Genomic DNA, 21,299 nt, shown 5'->3' on the forward strand with positions numbered 1-21,299 from the left:
TTTAGTAACCAGCCAGCGTTTTCTGGAGATGAGCATGGATCAGCTAGGAACATTGTCATAAACCCTTCTAAGGTAGAATCAACTCTCTAACTTGTTTATTGCTTTTAATAACATAACTCTAATCTACCTATTTAGCATTGCATAGATCAATGTATTCAGAAGCCTGGAACACTTAACAACACTGCTACACATGCTCTTTCTAAGTATTTTATAAAGATTTCACTGAATATGCAGTTTCAATAGCTAGTGGCTGGGCTTGGCATGTAAAGAAAGGACTAAATTAGGTCCACATAAATGGCCACTGTGCCTTTTTGCTGCTAGAGTTGTGTTGGAGAATGCACTTAGCCGAAAGACAGCTATATTTAAAAAGATTTGTACCATAAGTGTTTGTCTTAACATTCTATGTGAAAAGAGATTGTAAAGTGTAATTGAAAATTAATTTGAGATTGAGATTGAAAAATTTACCGTATTGTACTTGAAATGTATCAAGTAGTCATGGGTGAACATGGGGATACATGTGTTATTCTCAATTTGTCCTCTAGGTGGTACTGCATTGAATTTTGTGAATAGATTGAATGCAAATTAATTTAAATGTAAATGAAAATAATACAGCACTACATAGTGGACAAAGTAGGGATGACATCTGCTATTAAACCAATGTAAATTTTTGTTCACCCATATCTGCATAATATCATTCAAATACATTACAGTACATTCACCCATCACTAGTTAGCTTTTCTATACATTTCAGATCACACAGAATGATAACACAAGCACTTCTTTGAACCAAATGACTCTACAAATGTACCCTTTAAAGTGTTGTCCTTGGTTGCCATAGACACTGTAACAGTACTACACTACTACTGCATTGGATTCAAAATGTTAAAGAACTGTACATCATAGCAGTGATGACCCTTACAATGGGGCTTAGAAGATCATGCTTCCATGTTCTATCACAAGGTGGTCATTTTTCTCTATTGGTAATAATATTTGGAAAATGTTTTAAACAAACATTTCTTTGTACTTTTTTATTATAACAGTATGACTTGTGTTTATTTTGTATGCTTCGTTTATAGAGGAGAAATGCATCAAATCACCAAATATGTTCAGTTATAGTTTATTTTTTTAAAAAACCAGTACAACCATAATGCTGCTTTTTATAGAAGTGTGATCAACTGACACAACTGACACTTTTATAAATAATTGCCAATTCATTAATAAATTATAGCTTGCTCATATACAAAGTGGGGATTAGACTTGATCACCACTTCATGAGGCATATGGAGATCACCACTATGAATAATAGAAATAGGAAATAGAAAAAATTCAAACTAAAAAAAATTGTTAAAAGAGCGCCAGGCCAAATTGTTTACAGCAAAGTCAATGGTTTTGATGCCAGATCAATTAATTCTTTTTTTCTAACCTGGCCTAAAATAGTTCAATTGTGCTGCTATTAAACCCTCTGGCGTTTTATTCCCAAGCCTAATTGCTTGTTTATTTCTTGATGAAATATTAAAGTTACCCTCTTTTCTGAAATTTGGCCTCTTACCGTAGGTCAGGAATGGGAAGTTGAAGGTTGTGTACCAGTAGTTTGAGCCACCTAACCAGGCCTAGTGAGCTTTGAGGATCATATAAGTTCCCTGACACTGCATGCAATTCCTGATAATGTACTTTCTTCTTAAAACAGAGGAAGAAACTAAAAAGGGGCAATTTCAATGTCAAACAATTTTCCAATTATTCTTTGTTAAGTTTGATACTTATTTTCGTGGAAATTAATTACTCCATATACAGCATTTCTGTATCTCAGATATTGGAATAATGGTGTACAGTATGTATATTAAAATAACAATGTTTTCTACATGTTATGTATTTGCAGATTGGGGCATACTTCAGCAGCATTCTAGCGGAAAAACTAAAACTGAACACCTTTCAGGACACAGGGAGAAAAAAGCCACAGATTAATGCCAAAGACAATTACTGGCTTGTGACTGCTCGCTCTCAGGGTGCAATACACAGCTGGTTTACTGATCTAGCTGGAAACAAGCATCTCACTGTTCTAGCTAAAAAGGTACACAATGTTATTTATTAGTGTATGTGTAGTTATAGCTTTTTCATGTTTTCTATAGTTATGCTGCCCCTAGGGAAACAACACTGGTCCCATTGTTTAGGACAGGCAGAGCCACCAGCTTTTTGGACCTTTGTTGGATCACATACATTACTGGATCAAATACATGCATCTGTTTTGCACATGGCAGTAATAATAATATTGTCCACCATTTCAGGTATCTCTCTTTTGTTTACTAGACTCTGTTGTACTCTTTCGTATGGGCATTTGTCAGATTTTGAGTTGCTAAAATATAACATCAGGATCACGTGTGGGGTCTTTTGTCAATGGACTTTGGGGTTTGAGTTGACAGAATCAGTTTGACATCAGGTTAAAATGCTTTTAGAATACAATGAAAGATTTTTTATCCTATTTTGACCTACGTTAGGCTGGTTTTGCTGTTTATTGGACTTGTATGGCAGTGGAACAGAAACCCATCAACATAGGCCCTGGGGGCCCATTCACACATATTCAGTGCTTCTGCACATTTTTTTTTAACAAATCCCATTCTTTTATATAGGAATGATTTACATCTGTCCTCTGCAGTTAATGTTAATAGGAAATTATATTGGCATATTTACACCTATACAGCTGCATTTCGTTGCAAGATACAATGTAAATCCAATCTATATGAATCAGACACAGTTACCACTTTCTATCTGCCTAAGTGTTGAACCTAAAATAGGAGATTCTAACTTCATCGTACTGAACAGTTGGATGTTACATGGAAACAGTCTGTTAGATAGCTTTAAGTGCATTGGAAGCCAAGGGGAATCTAACCAGTCATTTTTCACACAACACTCATGCTGTGAATTTTGTTAAGTTTTCATAACCCCCAACAAAAACATGCATCGTGTTTCTTCTTTTACCCTTCTGATTCAGTGTCTCCAGAAAGAAAAGAGAGGATGTAATTATAAGGATGTAACAATATTAAGATGAGCATATTCCTTGCTTAATACTAAAGGACAGTCATGACATTTCTCAGTAAGCAGGCATATCACTATTAATATGATCCCAAAAATGTAATTTAATTTGACTTATTGAAACTTTATATATTGCAATTAATTAAAAAATAATTAATTTTTAATTAATTAAAAGAGTTTTGTAGAGTCTCTTATATTGCCCATATGTATGTTAGTGAGTTTAGATCAAATAAAGTGAAATAGTCACAAAGGCTGCCAAATGTTTGAATAAAGCTACGTACACACGGCAGATTTTTATCGCCCGATAATCGGCAACGGCCAATTATCTGGCGAAAATCTGCCGTGTGTACAGTCGGTGTCGTCCATCGTCCGGACGACCGACCTGCCGGATCCACGGACGATGGACGACAGCCGATCGTAATGAAAGGGAAGGGGGAGAGCGCGCAGCAGGGTGCCGCTCCGTCGCTCTCCCCCTCCCCTCTCCATAGAGCATGAACGGTGCTGTATGTACAGCACCGTTCATGCATCTTGCAGCCCCTTGTCGTTGGAAAGGATCGTGAAAGATCCTTTCCAACGACAAAAATTGCAAGTGTGTACGCAGCTTTAGTCTGGATGGTCAATGACATCATACTGTTATTGCTTTCTCGTGTCCATAAAACATGCCTCCAGTTGAAACACTACATGTAGTGCCTCACATGCAGCTGCCACACATACTGAATAAATGGGGCCATGGTGAGCAATTCAGTATCAATACGGGTTCATTAAGTACTGCTCAGTAGTTGGGGTTGCTGAGCGACTGGCAAGGTACCAACTACTGGGAGCTGCCCAGGAACACATGTTCCCACTACTTATCTGAACTCAAATAATAAATGAACAAATATGATAGTGTTAAGTTTTTTAAGGTTAAGGTTTATAGAGTATAAAAGAGTGAAATTTGAGCTGGTGTACTCAATGAGATTTGCTGCTCACAAAGAAAAAAGTGAAAATTTGCAAAGTAATATATGCAAACTTGCCTACTTGCATAGTTTTATTTTAGGAGCTAAGGTAGATTTTTTCTCATCCATACAGTGTGTTATGAATTACTTGTCATATCTTTTTTTTGTAGGTACCCATACTAAGTAAAAAGGAAGATGTTTTTGGCTACCTGGCCAAATATTCAGTGCCACTATTGCGAGCTGCCTGGTTGGTGAAAATGACTTGTGCATACTATGCTGCAATTTCAGAAGCCAAAATAAAGAAAAGACAATCAACTGATCCAAACATAGGTATTTCTAGTTTTTTATTTTTTTCCATTACTGTCTTAGGACTTGGACCTGGATTAGAAAGCCTTTATTTAACCCAGAGGCTTCTGTGGGTCCCAGTGACTGTTGGCACCAGAACTGCTGGCTGTAAATGCTAGCCAATGGCTTGCACCAGCTTAGGAGCCAATGTGATCCAATTCTGGGACTCATGGCTCCCTATATCAACTCAGTTCTCTGCTAAACTGCAGCATGGGGGGTGGGGGGATCTGAATGTGGCATGCACATTTCTTGGTGTGTTTGGGCGCATTAGGCAGCCCATTTAAATAAAGAAGCAACCTTAACACAACCCACTTTAGCACATGTCATATTGGGCAATGATGCAGCAGAAAATGGTGAACACAGCCATTATGAATCCAAAAGTGCTGTATTTTATATCAATGTGGAGTTCAGTTGTAAATCTACTAACTGGCCATCTTTCTTTGGTTGTCCTGGTTTGATTACAATAATAATATGGATTTAGGTGTATACGACATTAAAAATTATTTTAGTAACGTGTGCAGATGCAATATTGGGGGTGTTTGCAAGGTAAGACAATAGCAATCATTTGCAGTGCAGGAAAAAGTGTTTCAGAATCATAAATAGGTGTTACTGACCTTTCATTCAATGAAAATAAATATGTTGTTTATGGCTGTTGTCACATCTCAAATATGTACAGTATTTTTCTCTTGTAGAACCTCATTTGCATACAGAACATGAGTCAAAAGTTGATTGATGGAATTAATTATAGAAACAACTGACACATAAAATAACAGTGCAGTACAAGAAAATAAGCCTGTCCAACAAAACATAGAGACACAGGCATTTACTGGGAAATTACTATAGATGACAACTGAAAATGATTGTTTTATTATTCTATAGATGTGCAGTGCAAATATTTCAGGTCTGCAGACCCCTTTGGATTGTGGTATTTTTACACAAGGACAGTACATCAGCAACGGAAGTCCCTATTTCTGACCATTGTTAAGATTCTAAGCCCTTTATTGATATGGACTAATTCTTGATATAAAGAGCAATGCACTACAATTCTGCATAGGAACAGATTAGACTTGTCACTAGGCTTTAGGCTTGTCTTTGTGATATCAATTTGCTTCTGAGAGTATTTACGATTGGTTAGAAGGGCATTTGACATACAGTTGACTTCCTTCTGACATGCCTGTAACCTGCTTTAGACAATTGTAAAGACGAAAAGCCTGTTGACCCAGGCCCATTAAGCAATCTTATGTAGTTTATTTCTGATTGCATTAACAAACATTTTGTGTGTGTGTATTACTTATTATTGACTTATTTTACAGTATACTCTTTTATAGTTCTCATCTCACATTAAAAATAGTGATAGCTAGTAGACCACCATTGTACCACTATGTGATAACAGAAACACGAGATCCATCTAATGCCCACACTTTTTTGGCTTGCGAGCTACTTTTAAAATGACCAAGTCAAATGATCTACCAACAACAGTATTTGGACTTTATAACTCCTGTGCGCGGTAGAGTTTATTTTGAAAGGCGGGGCTCCATGATCTACTCGCGTTGCCTTTGCGATCTACTGGTAGATCTCAACACATGTGTTGGGCACCCCTGATCTAAGATCAATATTCATCAGTCACAAATTTTTTTTCTCAAGAATACAGGATTTGTAGACAGTTTACATTTTGTTTCTCAGCTCAACAATTACAAATTACAGTAAAAAGACCGATGAAATTTCCTGTGTGACTAAAAGCTTTGTCAAAACCCAAACAACCTTAATAAAATGTGTTGTTAAAAAAACAAACCACTTACAAGGACCTGTAGTTTTTATATCCTCCTGTATTTATAATGCTAAGAAATAAGATGAAGATTGCCTGCAAAATATTTTTCAACATACTTTTATATAGTAACTGTTTTCTGTTTTTGTTAAACTTGAGAAATAGAAAAAAAATAAACAAAATAACTTTTTTTAGGTAAATATAAATCATCTTAGTATTGTGTTTTAATGTTTATTTATATTCTGTGTTAATATTTTATTTTATATTTTCTCAATAGAATACATTTTGTTTTATTGTAGTAGTTAATGTACATAGCCTTTTGACAATAAAACTAAGCTTGTATAATTGTATACCTAAAAGCAACTGGAATTGCTTTGCCTCCTCCAGACCACAATGCTAAGCTATTTAAGCTCCTGTATTTTGCCTTCAAATCCCTACACAGTTATTTTCCCACTTACATTTTTGACCTGGTAAACAAATACTCCCTAGCCGCTCTCCCTGCTCCTCCGATGACGTACAACTGACTTCCTCACTCATATCCTCATCACACGCACGGATACAAGACTTTTCTAGAGCTGCCCCAACTCTCTGGAATGGTCTTCCTCATCCCTTTAGACTCTGCTCATTTAAAAGAGCACTCAAAACCCTTTTTTTCAAACTTGCCTACCCGTCTTCTTAACCACCTGGGCGTTACACTGAGGTCTAGATTTCTGTACCAAAAGCGTTACACTGTTTTTCATGAATTTTTTTTTTTTAAATTGTAGACCTGTAACTTACAGAAATATGTCCAAATAGGGGTCTAGTAGATATAATGAATAGAAAAAATGTTTGAAACACACAATCATGTAAAAAAAAAAAATTACTTTTAATAAAATTAAAGGAAAAACACAAAATTCAGCTTAAACAAGAATACATAAATAAATGAAAAATACTGAAAATGCGATAATTCGGTATACTGTATAGTAATATATTTTTCTAAAACACCTCCCTAGTGTCCGTCACATACCTATAGACAAAACCACATAAATATATTTTCTATTATTTTGTATTGGACTGGATACAGGACTTTGTATTCAATCCAATACTGAAAATGCGATAATTCGGTATACTGTATAGTAATATATTTTTCTAAAACACCTCCCTAGTGTCCGTCACATACCTATAGACAAAACCACATAAATCTATTTTCTATTATTTTGTATTGGATTGGATACAGGACTTTGTATTCAATCCAATACAAAATGAGAACAAAATTCAAACTCTCATTATGTATTGGATTGAATACAAACTCCTGTATCCAATCCAATACAAAATGAGAGTTTGAATTTACCAATTACATACTTTGTATTTATTTTGTATTATTTTGTATTGGATTGAATACAGGAGTTTGTATTCAATCCAATACAAAATGTTTGAATGAGTTTCAGTTTGAATTTCCCGCACACGCGCCGACGTCATCGCGCACGCACAGCTTTTTTTTCTCCGCCGGCAGGCTTCTTGTTTCAGAGAGCACCCGGCGCTGGAACAAGAACGACGCTGGATGATCACCGGGACCAGGTAAGAAGCCTGCCGGAACACAAGATGCCGGCCAGCGGAACACAAGATGCCAGCCGGCTTCTTACCGGTCCTGCTGGTATAGGAGAAGGCACCCGACGCTGGAGAGGGAGATCGACGCTGGAGGACGACGCTGGAACACGAACACGACGCTGGATGAGCACAGCGGGACCAGGTAAGTGATGATTTTAATATAGGGAGAAAAGTTCGGGGTTAACGAAAATTGCTACTTTTTTTAGCCCGTACCAAGGTCGGGCTTAACGGTTGGGAGGTTAATAACAACAATAATAATAATAATAATAATAATAACAATAATAATAATATTTTAATCAGTCAAAGCTCTATCCCTTCCTGGCAGAGATGAGGCATCTCTACCCTCCTTGACTCACACATATTCCTCTCGGCCATAGATGCAGTTTATCTTAGTGATGGGACAATTGCACAAAATCACAGGTTTAATCTCTGACTCCAATCAGTAGTGCTGGAATTTTGCCTGCTCAGAATTGATTTAGGAAAGCCATTCTCAACCAGGATTTCCAGGGGTTTCTTCAAACTGTAGCTGTCTGCAAAATTCATGACCCAAGACCACTTGGCAGAGCCAGCTGCATGACTGATGAATGATATTTTTAGTTGTCTATAATGGTGGTACTCTAGCCACCACTGTAGGGGACATTCTTTCCACCGACCCTATCATAATGTCATTCTTAAATACTGTAAAAAAATGCATGTTTATGGAAAATACACTATACATTCCCTTAAAGTGTTTACATGTGCTCATATTTTTCAGAATGGACACAGATATTAACAAGGTATCTCCGGGAACAGTTGGTGAAAATTGCAGATTTTTACCACAGAAATTCCAGTCAGTGCGGCAGCCCAGCGGTTGTGACACAAGATGTGGAACAGGCATTGAGGCAGTGGGAGTACAATGAGAAGTTAGCGTTTTACATGTTTCAGGTGAGTGAGAGAAAAAACATGGAGGGTATAGACTATGAGGCACACAGTAATATTGGTAATAAATAAGCTGTAGTAATGAATGTTGGTAGAATTATTGGGGGGAGAGCATACTAGCGCTGGTATGTCATGGTAATTTACAAGTGTAAATTTAGCTAGTTACAAGTGTAGGCTGCCATTCTGAGAATGCCAGTGATTCTTCTGTAATGCTAATGCTTTGGTCTTCTGAGTCATTGACCTGGAACCACTACTGCCACCATTTTCCTTCACTTTCACACCTCCCCAGTATTCCATTGTACAGTACTTCCTTTCCCCACATTTCTAATCTAATATTGTACTCTTTCCCTCAGTAAAAATTACTTCCAATAAATTATGGTAAAACTTATTATTCATAAGGGTTTGGGGTTGATATGCTAAAGGAGTTTGGTCTGCTCATGTAACATAAATTAACACTCGGCAAGGGATATTTAGGTTAGCGAATGAGGTGAAGCTCTGCTAACTGCTAATAGGCTATGGAAACGTGCATGCAAATATCATGTTTGTTTTTAGATTTCCTTGAGTGTAATTGCATATTATTTATAAAATGAATTTTGCCAACATTCATTAAAATGAGTGAATTATCAATTCTAAGGTGATAATTCATCTTGCTAAGTGCACAGCCTACATCTCTTTAGTACACCATCCCCATTGTTTTACTACAATATTGAGCCATTTGGAAATCAATACATTTGTTCCTGTCATATCCCCATGTTTAAAAAATACATCCACATGAACAGAAACAAAGAGGTTATGTCAGCCATCACTGACAGCCCAAAGTTGTTCTGGCCATACACCCACTCCCCTAAGGTTGGCTAAACGGGCCTGTGGGGCCTGGAAATGGCTGTATCTTCTTCACAGATACCAATCTCAAGAAATAGTGCAGGGTCTTCATTAGCTCATATTGTCTCCCAGCACTCCTGATTAGGCCTCACACTTCAAGAACCGCAGTAGTAGTGGATATGGCACATAGATGAGGCACATAAAGGATGAGGCACATGAAGGAAACACAACAACTCATGCTCCATTCCCACTTCTAGTCACCACAATCTCAAAATGTTTGTTTTACTCCAATATCCATACTATTCATTGACACAGGAGTGGTAAACACAATAAGCTTAATACAGAAAAAGGTAACAAGGATAACGATCTTTATTTTCAAAATCTTATTGGACTAAAAATTGTTCTTACTTAGTTAAATAACAAGTGGTAAAATCCTGTTGTGTTAACTTTGTGAATTGAGGCTAATGGCTGCTGAAATGAAAAGAACCACATGGTGGCACTACAGGAACCACAGCTTGATTTGTTATTGTTCTACTAATACTAAATACCATTATCAATACTAGATATAGTAACATTTTGTGTACTTTTATTACAGGAAGGGTTGTTAGAACGACATGAATATTTGACCTGGATGTTAGATGTTTTAGAAAAAGTCTGCTTACTTGATGATGAGCTTCTAAAAATCTTACTGCCACTTGTCTTACAGGTATTTATTGACATTTGTTTTACATCATACTATGAGAATGTGTTGTCACTGAACCAAATGTTTATCTTTATTGGTGTGTATCTGAATTTACTTTATGACTTATGGTAATATATATATATATATATATATATACATACATATGTTTTGCATGGCTTCATGCCATGCACATATGGTTTGCATGACAGTTGTTCATGCAACTGTTTGATAATTTCTGGAAACAACCAACTATTTCAGTAATACCCATATAGATTAGTTCTCAGGGATCCCATGGATTTTTTTTTTTTGACAACATCTTGTAATATTGGCAGACTGCAGTAAAATTGGTATTTTTAATAGCAATATAATTTGAGATTATTATATGGGATTATACACAGCCATATTTGTTATAGCATTTCTCAACAAAACTGGGTTACTTTTAATGTCTTTGTGTAATTGAAAAAGAATTGCATTGTATTACTTTTAAGTGTTCAGAGACCTTTTCTAGTTTCACAATACTCCATCTGTCCCATTTTATATTTCCTTTTAAAAAATGAAGTCTCTGTGCATAGAAGCACCTAATGCCCAAGTTATCCTGAAACAACTAGAGACAAATAATGGCCAAAGTAACTTGGCACAACTATAACCCCTTTAAAAATAATTTTATTTGTACCTTGGTTTGCACTTTTATTTGGGATTGAAAAGCACAAGCCACTATGCTACTATTGCTGACCTCTTAAACAGCTAGTCACTTTTCAGTCTCTGGCTTTAGAGTTGCTGAGTCACTGACCCAAAACAAATATTCAGCAAGCAAAGTAAAAGCAAAGTCAAAACTTTAGATCTGCATAGTTGCCCTGGAGCAGTAACTCAGACAGTGATAAAGCCATTGAATCAGCAAAGCATTTAGGTTTGCATTCATCGTCTATGGCCTATAAAATCTCTTTTTTAAGGAGGCAAGGCCATTTTTCATTTTAACTAGATAGAGTTTCAAATACAGGTCAGACCAGCCACCAAAGAAAAGGATTTTCAGTAGTCTGTTCACCATAGATCAGGATAGTGGTGTAGATTAATTGCCAAGGAAACCCTGCTACAAGCCTACTTGCCCAATATCATATATACAGTGATAAGGTTTGTTTAGTGCATGGAATCTGTACTGGCAACCATTCTGCAAAATGTACTGCCAAATATAAAAGTACATTAACCTCTTCTATTCCCACAGACAGGTAATACAATACCGACACAATCTATTCTTTATAGTTAAAAACAGCTCATTCCTGGTTCACTGGCTAGCTCTGGTTTCCTCCCACATCTCAAAAACATGCAGTTAGGTTAATTACCTTTCACTCAAAACTGGTCTTAGACTATGAATGTAGACTATTTAGACTATATACATATGACTATGGTAGGGACATTGGATTGTGAGCCCCACTGAGGGACAGCTAGTTATATGACAATGGACTTTTTAAAGCTATATAAATACAAGTAAATAAATAATAGATAAATAAAGTTCTTTAATCATCCATGAGGTCCCCTAAAGACTCTATGAATGTCCACAACATTGGTTGCAATTTTCCAGCATAATACAATACATATGCATTACACCTTAGAATATTTCTCAGTTCTGTCACACATCAAGGCAATGCTAAAGAGGAGCAGTGAGATTATACTACAGATTGACTACAAAGTTACGGCTTTGGTAGACTGTAAACTCTTCGGGGCAGGGTCCTCTCCTCCTGTATCAGTGTCTGTATTAGTCTGTCATTTGCAATCCATATTTAATCTACAGTGCTGCGTAATATGTTGGCGCTATATAAATCCTGTTTATTAATATTAATAATAGGTAAATTGACTATTTATTATGTGTATATATTGGTCCAAAAGGGGGACAACTGAGGAAAAAGGACTTCAAAGGGATATTGTTCCAAATAAGGGACAGTCAGTCCAAATAAGGAAAATTTGGAACTATGCTTAAAATTTGTAAAAAAACTGGCTTATTACTGTGAATATTGAAAAGTTGTTTGCTTGTACTGGCCTTTCTTTTGGGAAGTGATTATTTAAAGAGATAAAAATTAGGTTTTGGGCCTGTAGCATGAAATTAAGTTTGTCAGGTCCCCACACTACTTCTGCGTGTGTCAGAACAAAAACTCGAAGTTGCTCCTATTGTAGCTATATGTAAAATGTTTTGCATCAGTTATTAGAAACTTTCTTACAATTTATTTTGGGCATTGTAATCCTTATTATGCAGCTTCTGCTGCAGGTCACAGTCAAATGAGAAAATGTTATACAATGTGTTATTATTATTATTAATATTAATAATAATAATAATAATAATAATAATAATAAAAAACATTTATATAGCACCAACATATTAAGCAGCGCTGTACATTAAATAGGGGTTGTAAATGACAGATGAATACAGACAGTGACACAGGAGGTGAGGACCCTGCCCTGAAGAGCTTACAATCTAGTAGGTGCACACAATAGGAGGGGAGATATGTAGTGGTGAGAAGTAGTGGTGGTTTCAAAAGACAGAAGAAGATGGGTAGGCAAGTTTGAAAAAATGGGTTTTGAGTGTTCTTTTAAATGAACAGAAAGTAGGAGCAAACCAAATAGGACGAGGAAGACCATTCCACAGAGTTGGGGCAGCTCTAGAAAAGTCTTGTAGCCGTGCGTGTGAAGAGGTTATTTTATGGGAGTTTGTTGCTAATATTTACTTTTACTTAACTGTATCCTTGAAATTATTAGGCTCTATATCCACATAAATTAGATGTGTCTGATTTGTCTGTGGTTCTGTTGCTCATAGTGTCTCTGCTCTGCTTTTTGTTTGTCACTTCTGCTTTTATCATTATCTGCATATATTGGACACGGGTCATTTTGATGTCTATGAGGGGACCACTGAGGCATATTTTTTTCCACATTCTGGTTACATTGTGCTGCTGGATTATATAATAGTTACATGCCCTGGGATAGTTATGTCTCTTTTGTTTGCAGCTGCTCTGTTTTTATAGTGAAAGGAGTATTGTGTAGTAAAAGGAACTGTGTTTCATTAGATTGCATCGGTGGTAAGTAAACCACCCCAGGGTGAGGTGCAAAGTATAAACCCGGGCCCCTCTGCAATTCAAACTTTAATATGTCACAATTTATTTAAATAAAAGGTAAAGCCAAAAGTCCAGGGAAAAGGGAAGTGTTTTAAGCTATTTTATAGAAACCCATGCTTGGCTTTACCTTTTATTTAAATAAATTGTGACATATTAAAGTTTGAATTGCAGGTTATTGACTATGTCATAGGTTGCATAGGTTATTGACCATGTCTGGTGTTGTAAGGGAAGTGAATGCTGGGTATTTCTGTTAGCCCCACATAACACACTCTTCATTAAATGCCAGTTCTCTATAGTGAAACTGCATGCCAGCTTCTAAAATCTGATGATCTGACTTATTTTGACAGACAATGCAAAACTATGTGTAGGTGTTAGTCTGTTGCCAGAAAATTGTCTGCTAGCAGCAGCTTTGACAGTCATCAATCAATTACTCACTATCCAGTCATAGAGAGAAGAGGAAAGGAAAGTGATAAAATAGCAATATTAATAGTTCTGTGTACTGTAAGGTGCTGTTTTCTGATGGGATAGCACAGTTTGGTCTTTGAATCTTTATCACACTAGATAGTTACATCCAATGAATAACAAAAAAACAAAAAAGTCCACAAGCTGGAAGCAAATTTGGTGTGATTTGTTTATCCTTTGGTGTTGTCATGTTGGTGAATCCACTAGGGAAAATGCATTAAAATGGAAAAAAGAAAACAAACACGGAAGTGTAGTTGTTAGCTGTAGTGCGTGAATCAGATTTTTTTACCATGAAGTTATAGGTGACAAGTGTTTATTGTTACTGATTATTTATGAGTTAAGTTTTTTTCTGATTATTGTAAATGAGCTGTGCTTTTCGATAACGGAAATAGCTGCCATATGCTTTACTTATTTAATATCCAATTTCCCTGTATTGTACTGATAAGTGACTTGTTGACTGCAGTTAGTACCAGTTTCTCTGAGTTCAGTGACCTGGTACTAAAAGCCTCTTATATCGAAAGTGAAATCAATTAATCATCTATTATTAGGTAATGCTTCATTGAATTACCAAATTCATTAAAGTGGACCCATCACCAGAATTTTTACTTTACATAAAAGGGTAGACAACCCTTTTATTTAAGGTAAAAATTACCTTTTTTGGGGGGCTTATCACCCTTTAAAAAAAAAAAGGGTGAAGCCCCTCCCTCTTATATTTTATCAAGTAGGAGCACAGAGCCTACTGGGATACCCATGTCATGCATCCCAAAAGGCTCCTATTTTTTTTCAATGGGGGGGAGTGCTGATCTCACGCATGTGCATTGATATTGATACCATACATTTCAAAAGAATAAATATCTGCCTGAAAATATTGATATGTCAACTATGTGAATAAATGGAAACTGCAGTGCACATGCATGAAGCTTGTAGATATCAGAAAAAAGACTGACTATATGAAGCCAGGAGGCTGAAAGCCAATGGAGCCATGTGGTTAACCTAAGTATAAGCTGTTTTGCAGAAGAACAGCACAGGTGTGGTTTCATTATAGATGGGAGCCTTCCTTTAAGATCCCCAAGCCTAATAACAAGCACAAACATAATAAGTCCTGTTTAGAACCTGTTAAGCTGATAAGCTTTTATTTGTGTCAAAACTGTTTTGTTATACAAATCAGTGGAAATACAAAAACATCTTGAAGCAAGTTCATGCAGTTTAGACGGGGGGCAAAAGCAAACCACGGAAGACTGTGGTTCTGGCTTTCTGCAGGAAATGAATAAAGTTTCTAATAGCAACAAAAAATAAGAACAAACTAATCACATAAAACAAATTAGAATTATGAATGCTAACCAGAATTCCAAATAGCTAAGGGCCTGTGTCAGTGGGCAATTATTGGATCTGAACTACTTCTGTTTCCATACAAGTCATAAGGAATGATGCAAATATAAGTTTGAAGCAGGTTGATGCAACTTAGAAGAATGTTAATGAAGGTCGAAGGGTGTTAACTGCAGATTAAATGGGCCTGTTAATTAAACGTCTCTAACTGATGCAAAATTCAAGTGGAATGCACCAGAAAGCACGCTGCATTGGCCCATAAACCCATTACTTACAGCTACCCTCTGTCTTCTAAATTCTTCAAATAGATTTTATTGGCAGTTCACATGGATCGCATACAGTGCTATTGGTAGTGGTTAGTAGTGTAAAATTTAACTGTTTACAGGTATTGTATATTTTACCTATGCATGTTGTCAAACCCTTTTAAAAGCTATGTGGTACCTTGCTGGCCACATGTATCATTTAAATCAGAGGTGCCCAGGAGGTGAATCGCCATCTACCGGTAGTGGATCGCGGAGCCCTGCCTTTCAAAATGAACTCTATCGTGCACAGGAGTTATTAAGTCAAAGTTTTTAAGTCAAAAATTTTTTATTTTTGGTAGATCATTTTGACTTGGTCATTTTAAAAGTAACTCACAAGCCAAAAAAGTGTGGGCACTCCTGTTTTAAATGAATGCACACTGCAATATTGGCCGATTACTCTGGCTCAATATTTCAGACTGACTGGTAGGTTATATACACTAGTTAATGTTGTTTTGCTCTGTGGGAGATATGATCTAAAGTTAGATTTAAAGTAGGAAAGGAAATTCTGAAGAAATCTGATGATTGTTTAGTTGTCTTGTGTACTTCTAACTTTTGCTACGTGGAAAGGATATAAACTCATTTCTTAACAAATCAGTCATACTTTGAAATATGCGACCTAAAGTTATGTTTTATCCATGTCGAACTTGCTCATAATTAACTGACCAATGGATAATTGAAATTAAATATATTTGTACCTATATTCATTTTGAGAAACCGTTTACCAGCAAAGCTATATTTGTAGTGACCCAAAGTGAAACACTGTAAAAATAAAAAAACAAATAATGCAGTTATGTTCGCCTTTTATGGTAATATGTAGCCTCAGGGAATCAGGAAGGAATTTTTTCCCCTGTTGGAGTAAATTGTACCAGGGTTTTTTGTTGCCTTCTTCTGGATGAATATCCATGTCTATAGGGTTTTTTTTTTACCCGGGATATGTTTACTTTACTATTGGTTGAAACTTGATGGACTTGATGGCCTTGGATGTCTTTTTTTAACCTGACTAACTATGTAACTATGTAAGCCAGTCAGGGCCCTTTTAGGGGATGCAGCAAAATAGGAATCTGACGCAAGTATTTAGATTTGGCCACAGCAAATTTTTCAGCACCAACCATTCCGCCAAAAGAAACTTGTCACTTTTAGGAACTGGGCAGTGATCTGAAGGAGCCCCATGCATCTGTATGCAAAAATTGGTCTTCAGCCTCTCTTTTTCACTTGAATGGGGGAGGTTGGGACCATGGTTGAGCCAGCAGCTGAAAACTGCAGCTTGCCAAAGGTCCGAAATGGCCCTCTGTTATCTTGAATAAGCTGACATGGAACATACTAACAGAGTGACAGAGGGCTGCTGCTTCTTAGCCACTAAATCTTGAGTTAAAGCACCACACTATAAGGCCCAATCCCAAGTTTATTCTATTGTAAAAACAGATAAAATGTGTGCACACAACAATTGTGTTTTATGCAAAATGACACAAAATAAAGGAAGAACTATATATGAATCATCTTGCATCATGCAATGACGATTGTAAGGCCCAGAGACAAATGGCGGAGGGCTTTACATGAGTATGTGCAGAGGGAGCCGCAGGTTAAGGGTAAAAGGGAAGGGTGGTGAGTTCGAGGAGAGGTCAGGAGTGAAAATTGGCTGTTGGCAGTTAAAGAGGTGAAGTGAAAGTTAAGGGAATTTTCAGTAAATAGAAAGTAGAGTCATTCTTACCAGGTCAGTGAAGGAGCAATGATATATTATGACATGATCATGTATTATCATATAATATTTTGGTATTTCAGTGCTGGACTGAAATATATTACTTAGTAGGTAAATCAGAAGCTGTTTGTTCAGTTTTCTACAGAAACAGAAAATGGACATTGTATGAAAAATTACATCAGTCTTGAATTTAATGTGCAGAGGTTCCGGTACTGCATTTTTTATTCAGCCCATAATATGTTTTCATGTTACATTTCAAGAATTTAGTAAAAACAACAATAGCTTGTTGTAACACTTCCAAACACATGTTCCCTGGATGTAGATCTTCTTCACTAGTTCAGATAGGGTAAGACCTATGTTTTCTATCAGATAATAATAGATTGATGTTTGAAGTATAGCAGTAGTAAGTGTGATAGCTTTAAAAAGCTCACATTCATTCTCGATCGCCTAGTCGGGCAGTGCTTTTTTTTTTTTTAAAAAAAAGGGTCTTGCACAAAAAAAAAACCAAACAAACAGAATTGTTATCATACATGAAAGGGTTGTCTACCCTTTTATGTTAAGTGAAAATTCTGAGTTTAGGTACGCTTTAACGTTGACAGCCAAAGATTTCAGTGTAAATTTTTTAAAATCAACTGCAGCACTAAAAAACTGTTACCATGGCATTTTCAAGGTAGTTTATAAAGGTTTGTAAATGTTTTCCAAAGCTAATGATAAACACCACCAGATGCCAAGCAGTTAAAATCAGGCAAAATTCTCTCTTTTTATTATTTGTCAACAGATATTTCCTGCTTTGTGTCGACTACTGTGTAATAAACCTTGAGGTTTCCCTGCCATGGCACCAAGCTGGAGAAAATAAAGACATATATTCCCCTACCAGCCTTGTTGACCAAAAATCAAGTTTAAGATTTAGTGTTTTGCAGACAAGGGCTTAAAAACTCTGCATCTTAACTTTAAGGGGTTTCCTTCATATTGAAAAGACAGAGCACTGTTACGGCTGACTAAACCCTAGCTTTTCTTTTGCAGCATTCTGAGGAGTTTGTACAATCAGCGTATCTGTCACGACGCCTTGCCTACTTCTGCTCCAGACGTCTGTCTGCTCTGCTGAGTGACTGTGCCAGCCAACTTGCTGTACACGCACCTATTATCATGATGGCACCAGGCAATCCTCCCATAACTGCTCCAAATGCCAGTACTTCAGGACCTGTGGTGCCCTCTGTTCATTTGCCTTGTGTTGATTTCCAGTTGTGTCCGCAGCACCGTCCATTGGTATATGGTCTTAGCTGTATGTTACAGGTAGGAACCTTTAACAAGACCATTGGTTACATCTACCTAACAGCGATACATACATCTTGAGTTGAAAATGTACTACTGACCCTATGTCATTATGATAATTTTGCATTTAAATAACTACATTAGTTTGCATTTAATATGTGTGTGTATTTAAATATATACTTTCACTTCCTGTTGTGTCTACTGGACAAGAGAACAGGAGAAAATCAATCTCAATTAAATCCTCTATAGGATATGGATAAAAAAAACTGACAATAGTTTTAGCCAATCCCCATCTTGCTTATACTGGAAAAGTTGATCTTTAGATATTTTGACTTTCAAACTGAAGGAAATCACTAGTTGTTAGGAAACTGCTATGGCTATGGTATTAAAAATTATGTTCTATTTCTGTTTAATTTGGAAAAAAAACAAAAGAGGCAAACTTCCTGTCTTTTACTAATTCTGCAGAAATATTTTATGGAACATTTTTATGTTGTGAGCCATAGAAAACGGCACAGTCATTTTTATAATATGGCTTTGCTTGCAAAGATTGGCGACTCCAAGTGTTAACATAAAAACAGGTACGTCTAGCCTTTACAGAATAAGTTTGTTACTGGCAGCCTTCACATTCCTCTCACTATAGGCTTCCTTCAATAATAATGTAAATGTAACAATTAAACTGAGGAAAATGGTTGAAATAGTGCCAGATTTAAAGTACATGATTACCCTTTTTTGAACAAATACCTAGCCACTAGTCTGTGCTAATTTTAACCTCAGCCACATACTAAGCTCACGATGGCAGCCTCTTCTGTTCATCAGAAATTTTTTTCACTGCTGGCAAAGTCTGTCATTATATGCTTTAATTAGGATTAAGTAGGAGGTGTTTCACAGAGACAGACAAGTAAATAGAAGGAGCCTATCATTCTAAATTGCCTTAAGAAAATACGTACTATTCTAAGATGTATCAACAGCATTTATTGCTGGACATTTTGAAATGATAATTTTCCTTTGCATTGATATTGATTTTTATTTTTGCAGACTATTACTCTATGCTGTCCAAGTGCCTTGGTGTGGAACTATTCCACAAATGAAAGTAAAAATACAAATCCAGGTTCTCCTTTGGATCTTCTTCAGGTTCCCCCATCCAGTCTACCTATGCCTGGTGGCAGCTCACCTTTTAATCAACAGGTATGTTATGCAGTTGGAGTTGAAAGGGTACAACAATTACATAGATCTGGGGAACACAGTTGTTTCTCCAGTGTTTGTCTTTCATATTGTTCTTTAAACAGGGGGAAAGAAACCATCAGCAATATTAATATTAATTATCAATAGTCCCCTTCCCACAATCTGGGTCAGAGAGCTTGTCCAACAGGCTCTCCCCCCCCCCCCCCAAAAAAAAAGTAGGAACTAAGGTAAAAAAAAGGAATGTGTCAACTTAAAGTCAACTATGTTGATCTTTCCTTAGATAAAATTGAGTTAGGAGAACATCAAGGTGCACATTGATCATGTATTACTTTCTTCTAGGCCAGGGGTTGTCAAACAGCCTAGCCGGTAGATCGTTCCGATCTAAAGCCCCATGGCCGATCCGGCCTAATGCCAACCGGCAACCCGCGGCTCTGGAGGATATGCCGGAGGGCGTTAGGAATTACCGGAGCCGATGGAGCTCCGGTGCCGTCTCCTTGCTGTTGCTCCCCTATTCACTTTTATACTTCTGCCGATGCGGTAAATAGGGAAGGCTCCCTGAAGGGAAATCCCTCGCCTCCGCAATGCATAGGAAGGTGAGGGTTTTCACTTCAGGGGGCGTTCTCTGGTGGTGGGCGGAGCCATTAGGGCAGGACTCCAGCCTAGTGTGCTCCCGCCCACCCCTGAAATGGCCTAGTGGCCATAAAAGTTTGCCGACCCCTGTTGTAGGCTGTTTTATCTAAACACTTTGGATTTATTTGTGGGTAAATTCTGGTACTTCTCAGCATGGTGCTTTTAGCTTTGTAAGCAAATGTTACCTGATATCCACCTAGCTGCTAACCTTAACCTAACTCTTAAAATAACCCCATTAGGTAATACCTATCACAAAGTAATCTGAATCTTACAGTTGTATTTAGAAAAGAAGGTGAGGGAAACTTCCAAAGTGATAACTAAATTCCCCTTTGTATAGATTTTTTGTTTTGTCCTGTAAATCTCTGCATCAGAACACAGCCAGCAAAATAATAATTGATCGTTTTTTCCTTTTTTTACTATATCCAGAACTACAGCACAAAGTTTTGGTTTTACATATACTTTATTTCACATGCAATTTAAACTCTTGGTCTAACCCCTAAAGTAGAGCTAAAATTGTTCTTTGAAATTCAGTGATCAGGCAGGTCTTTACTGCAGAAAATGACAGACTGCAGACTCTTCTGCAATAAAATGTATTTACCTGCCTGTTCACTGTCTTCTTTTAAAAACATGCTGTGTTTCTGTGTTTTTTTTAGCTGACCCACAACCAAATAAAGTGTTTCTATTGCTGCCTGTTTTGTTCACTTAGGTTCGGGCAAAAATCTATGATGTGGAGCAACAAATCAAACAACGGGGTCGAGCTGTAGAAGTCCGGTGGTCATTTGATAAGTGCCAAGAGTCAGCTGCAGGTAAAATATTTTATATCACAAGGGTATCACCTAGTTGTGTTTTTAAATATTTCATTTTAGCTGTCTTCAGGGCACACTGAATACAAAGTGAAATCGATCTCTTGCCCCAGGAGGAATAAAAAAGGGACACTGATGACATTTAAAAAAAAAACCCTTACTTGGATCATCATCTCTGGATGGCTTCCTATTGGCTGCACCTGAACCAATAGAAAGGCTGACTCATTGGCCCTTATTCATCAAGCAGAATCGGACGCTCGCTCGCGCATTCGTATTCGCGATCCGAAATCGTACGCCGTCGCGCAATTCAGCAACTGAAAAAGCTTTACACTGGCGAGCTTGCATTAAAAGTCACTCTTCCCCTAAAAAATCATTCTTTCTAATGGCACACATATTACCCTTAGCCCTAAAAAAAAATGTTTGCGCTGTTTAAATGTTTTAAACATT

The 21,299-nt window shown here is 36.9% G+C and overlaps 1 protein-coding gene across 1 annotated transcript in view; it reads left to right on the top strand.

Moving 5' to 3' along the window:
• The window catches only part of MED12L (mediator complex subunit 12L), a 203,543-nt gene that overhangs the window by 7,236 nt on the left and 175,008 nt on the right, over window positions 1-21,299 (top strand). The window contains exons 4-11 of the mRNA XM_072410136.1: window positions 6-72; window positions 1,877-2,068; window positions 4,133-4,292; window positions 8,414-8,583; window positions 9,995-10,105; window positions 17,989-18,258; window positions 19,273-19,422; window positions 20,756-20,855. Of these exons, the coding sequence (XP_072266237.1) occupies window positions 6-72; window positions 1,877-2,068; window positions 4,133-4,292; window positions 8,414-8,583; window positions 9,995-10,105; window positions 17,989-18,258; window positions 19,273-19,422; window positions 20,756-20,855 (1,220 nt within the window). The remainder of the gene's footprint in view (window positions 1-5; window positions 73-1,876; window positions 2,069-4,132; window positions 4,293-8,413; window positions 8,584-9,994; window positions 10,106-17,988; window positions 18,259-19,272; window positions 19,423-20,755; window positions 20,856-21,299) is intronic.

The sequence above is a fragment of the Pyxicephalus adspersus genome, chromosome 4 (genome assembly GCF_032062135.1).
Source record: "Pyxicephalus adspersus chromosome 4, UCB_Pads_2.0, whole genome shotgun sequence".
Classification (NCBI taxonomy): domain Eukaryota; kingdom Metazoa; phylum Chordata; class Amphibia; order Anura; family Pyxicephalidae; genus Pyxicephalus; species Pyxicephalus adspersus.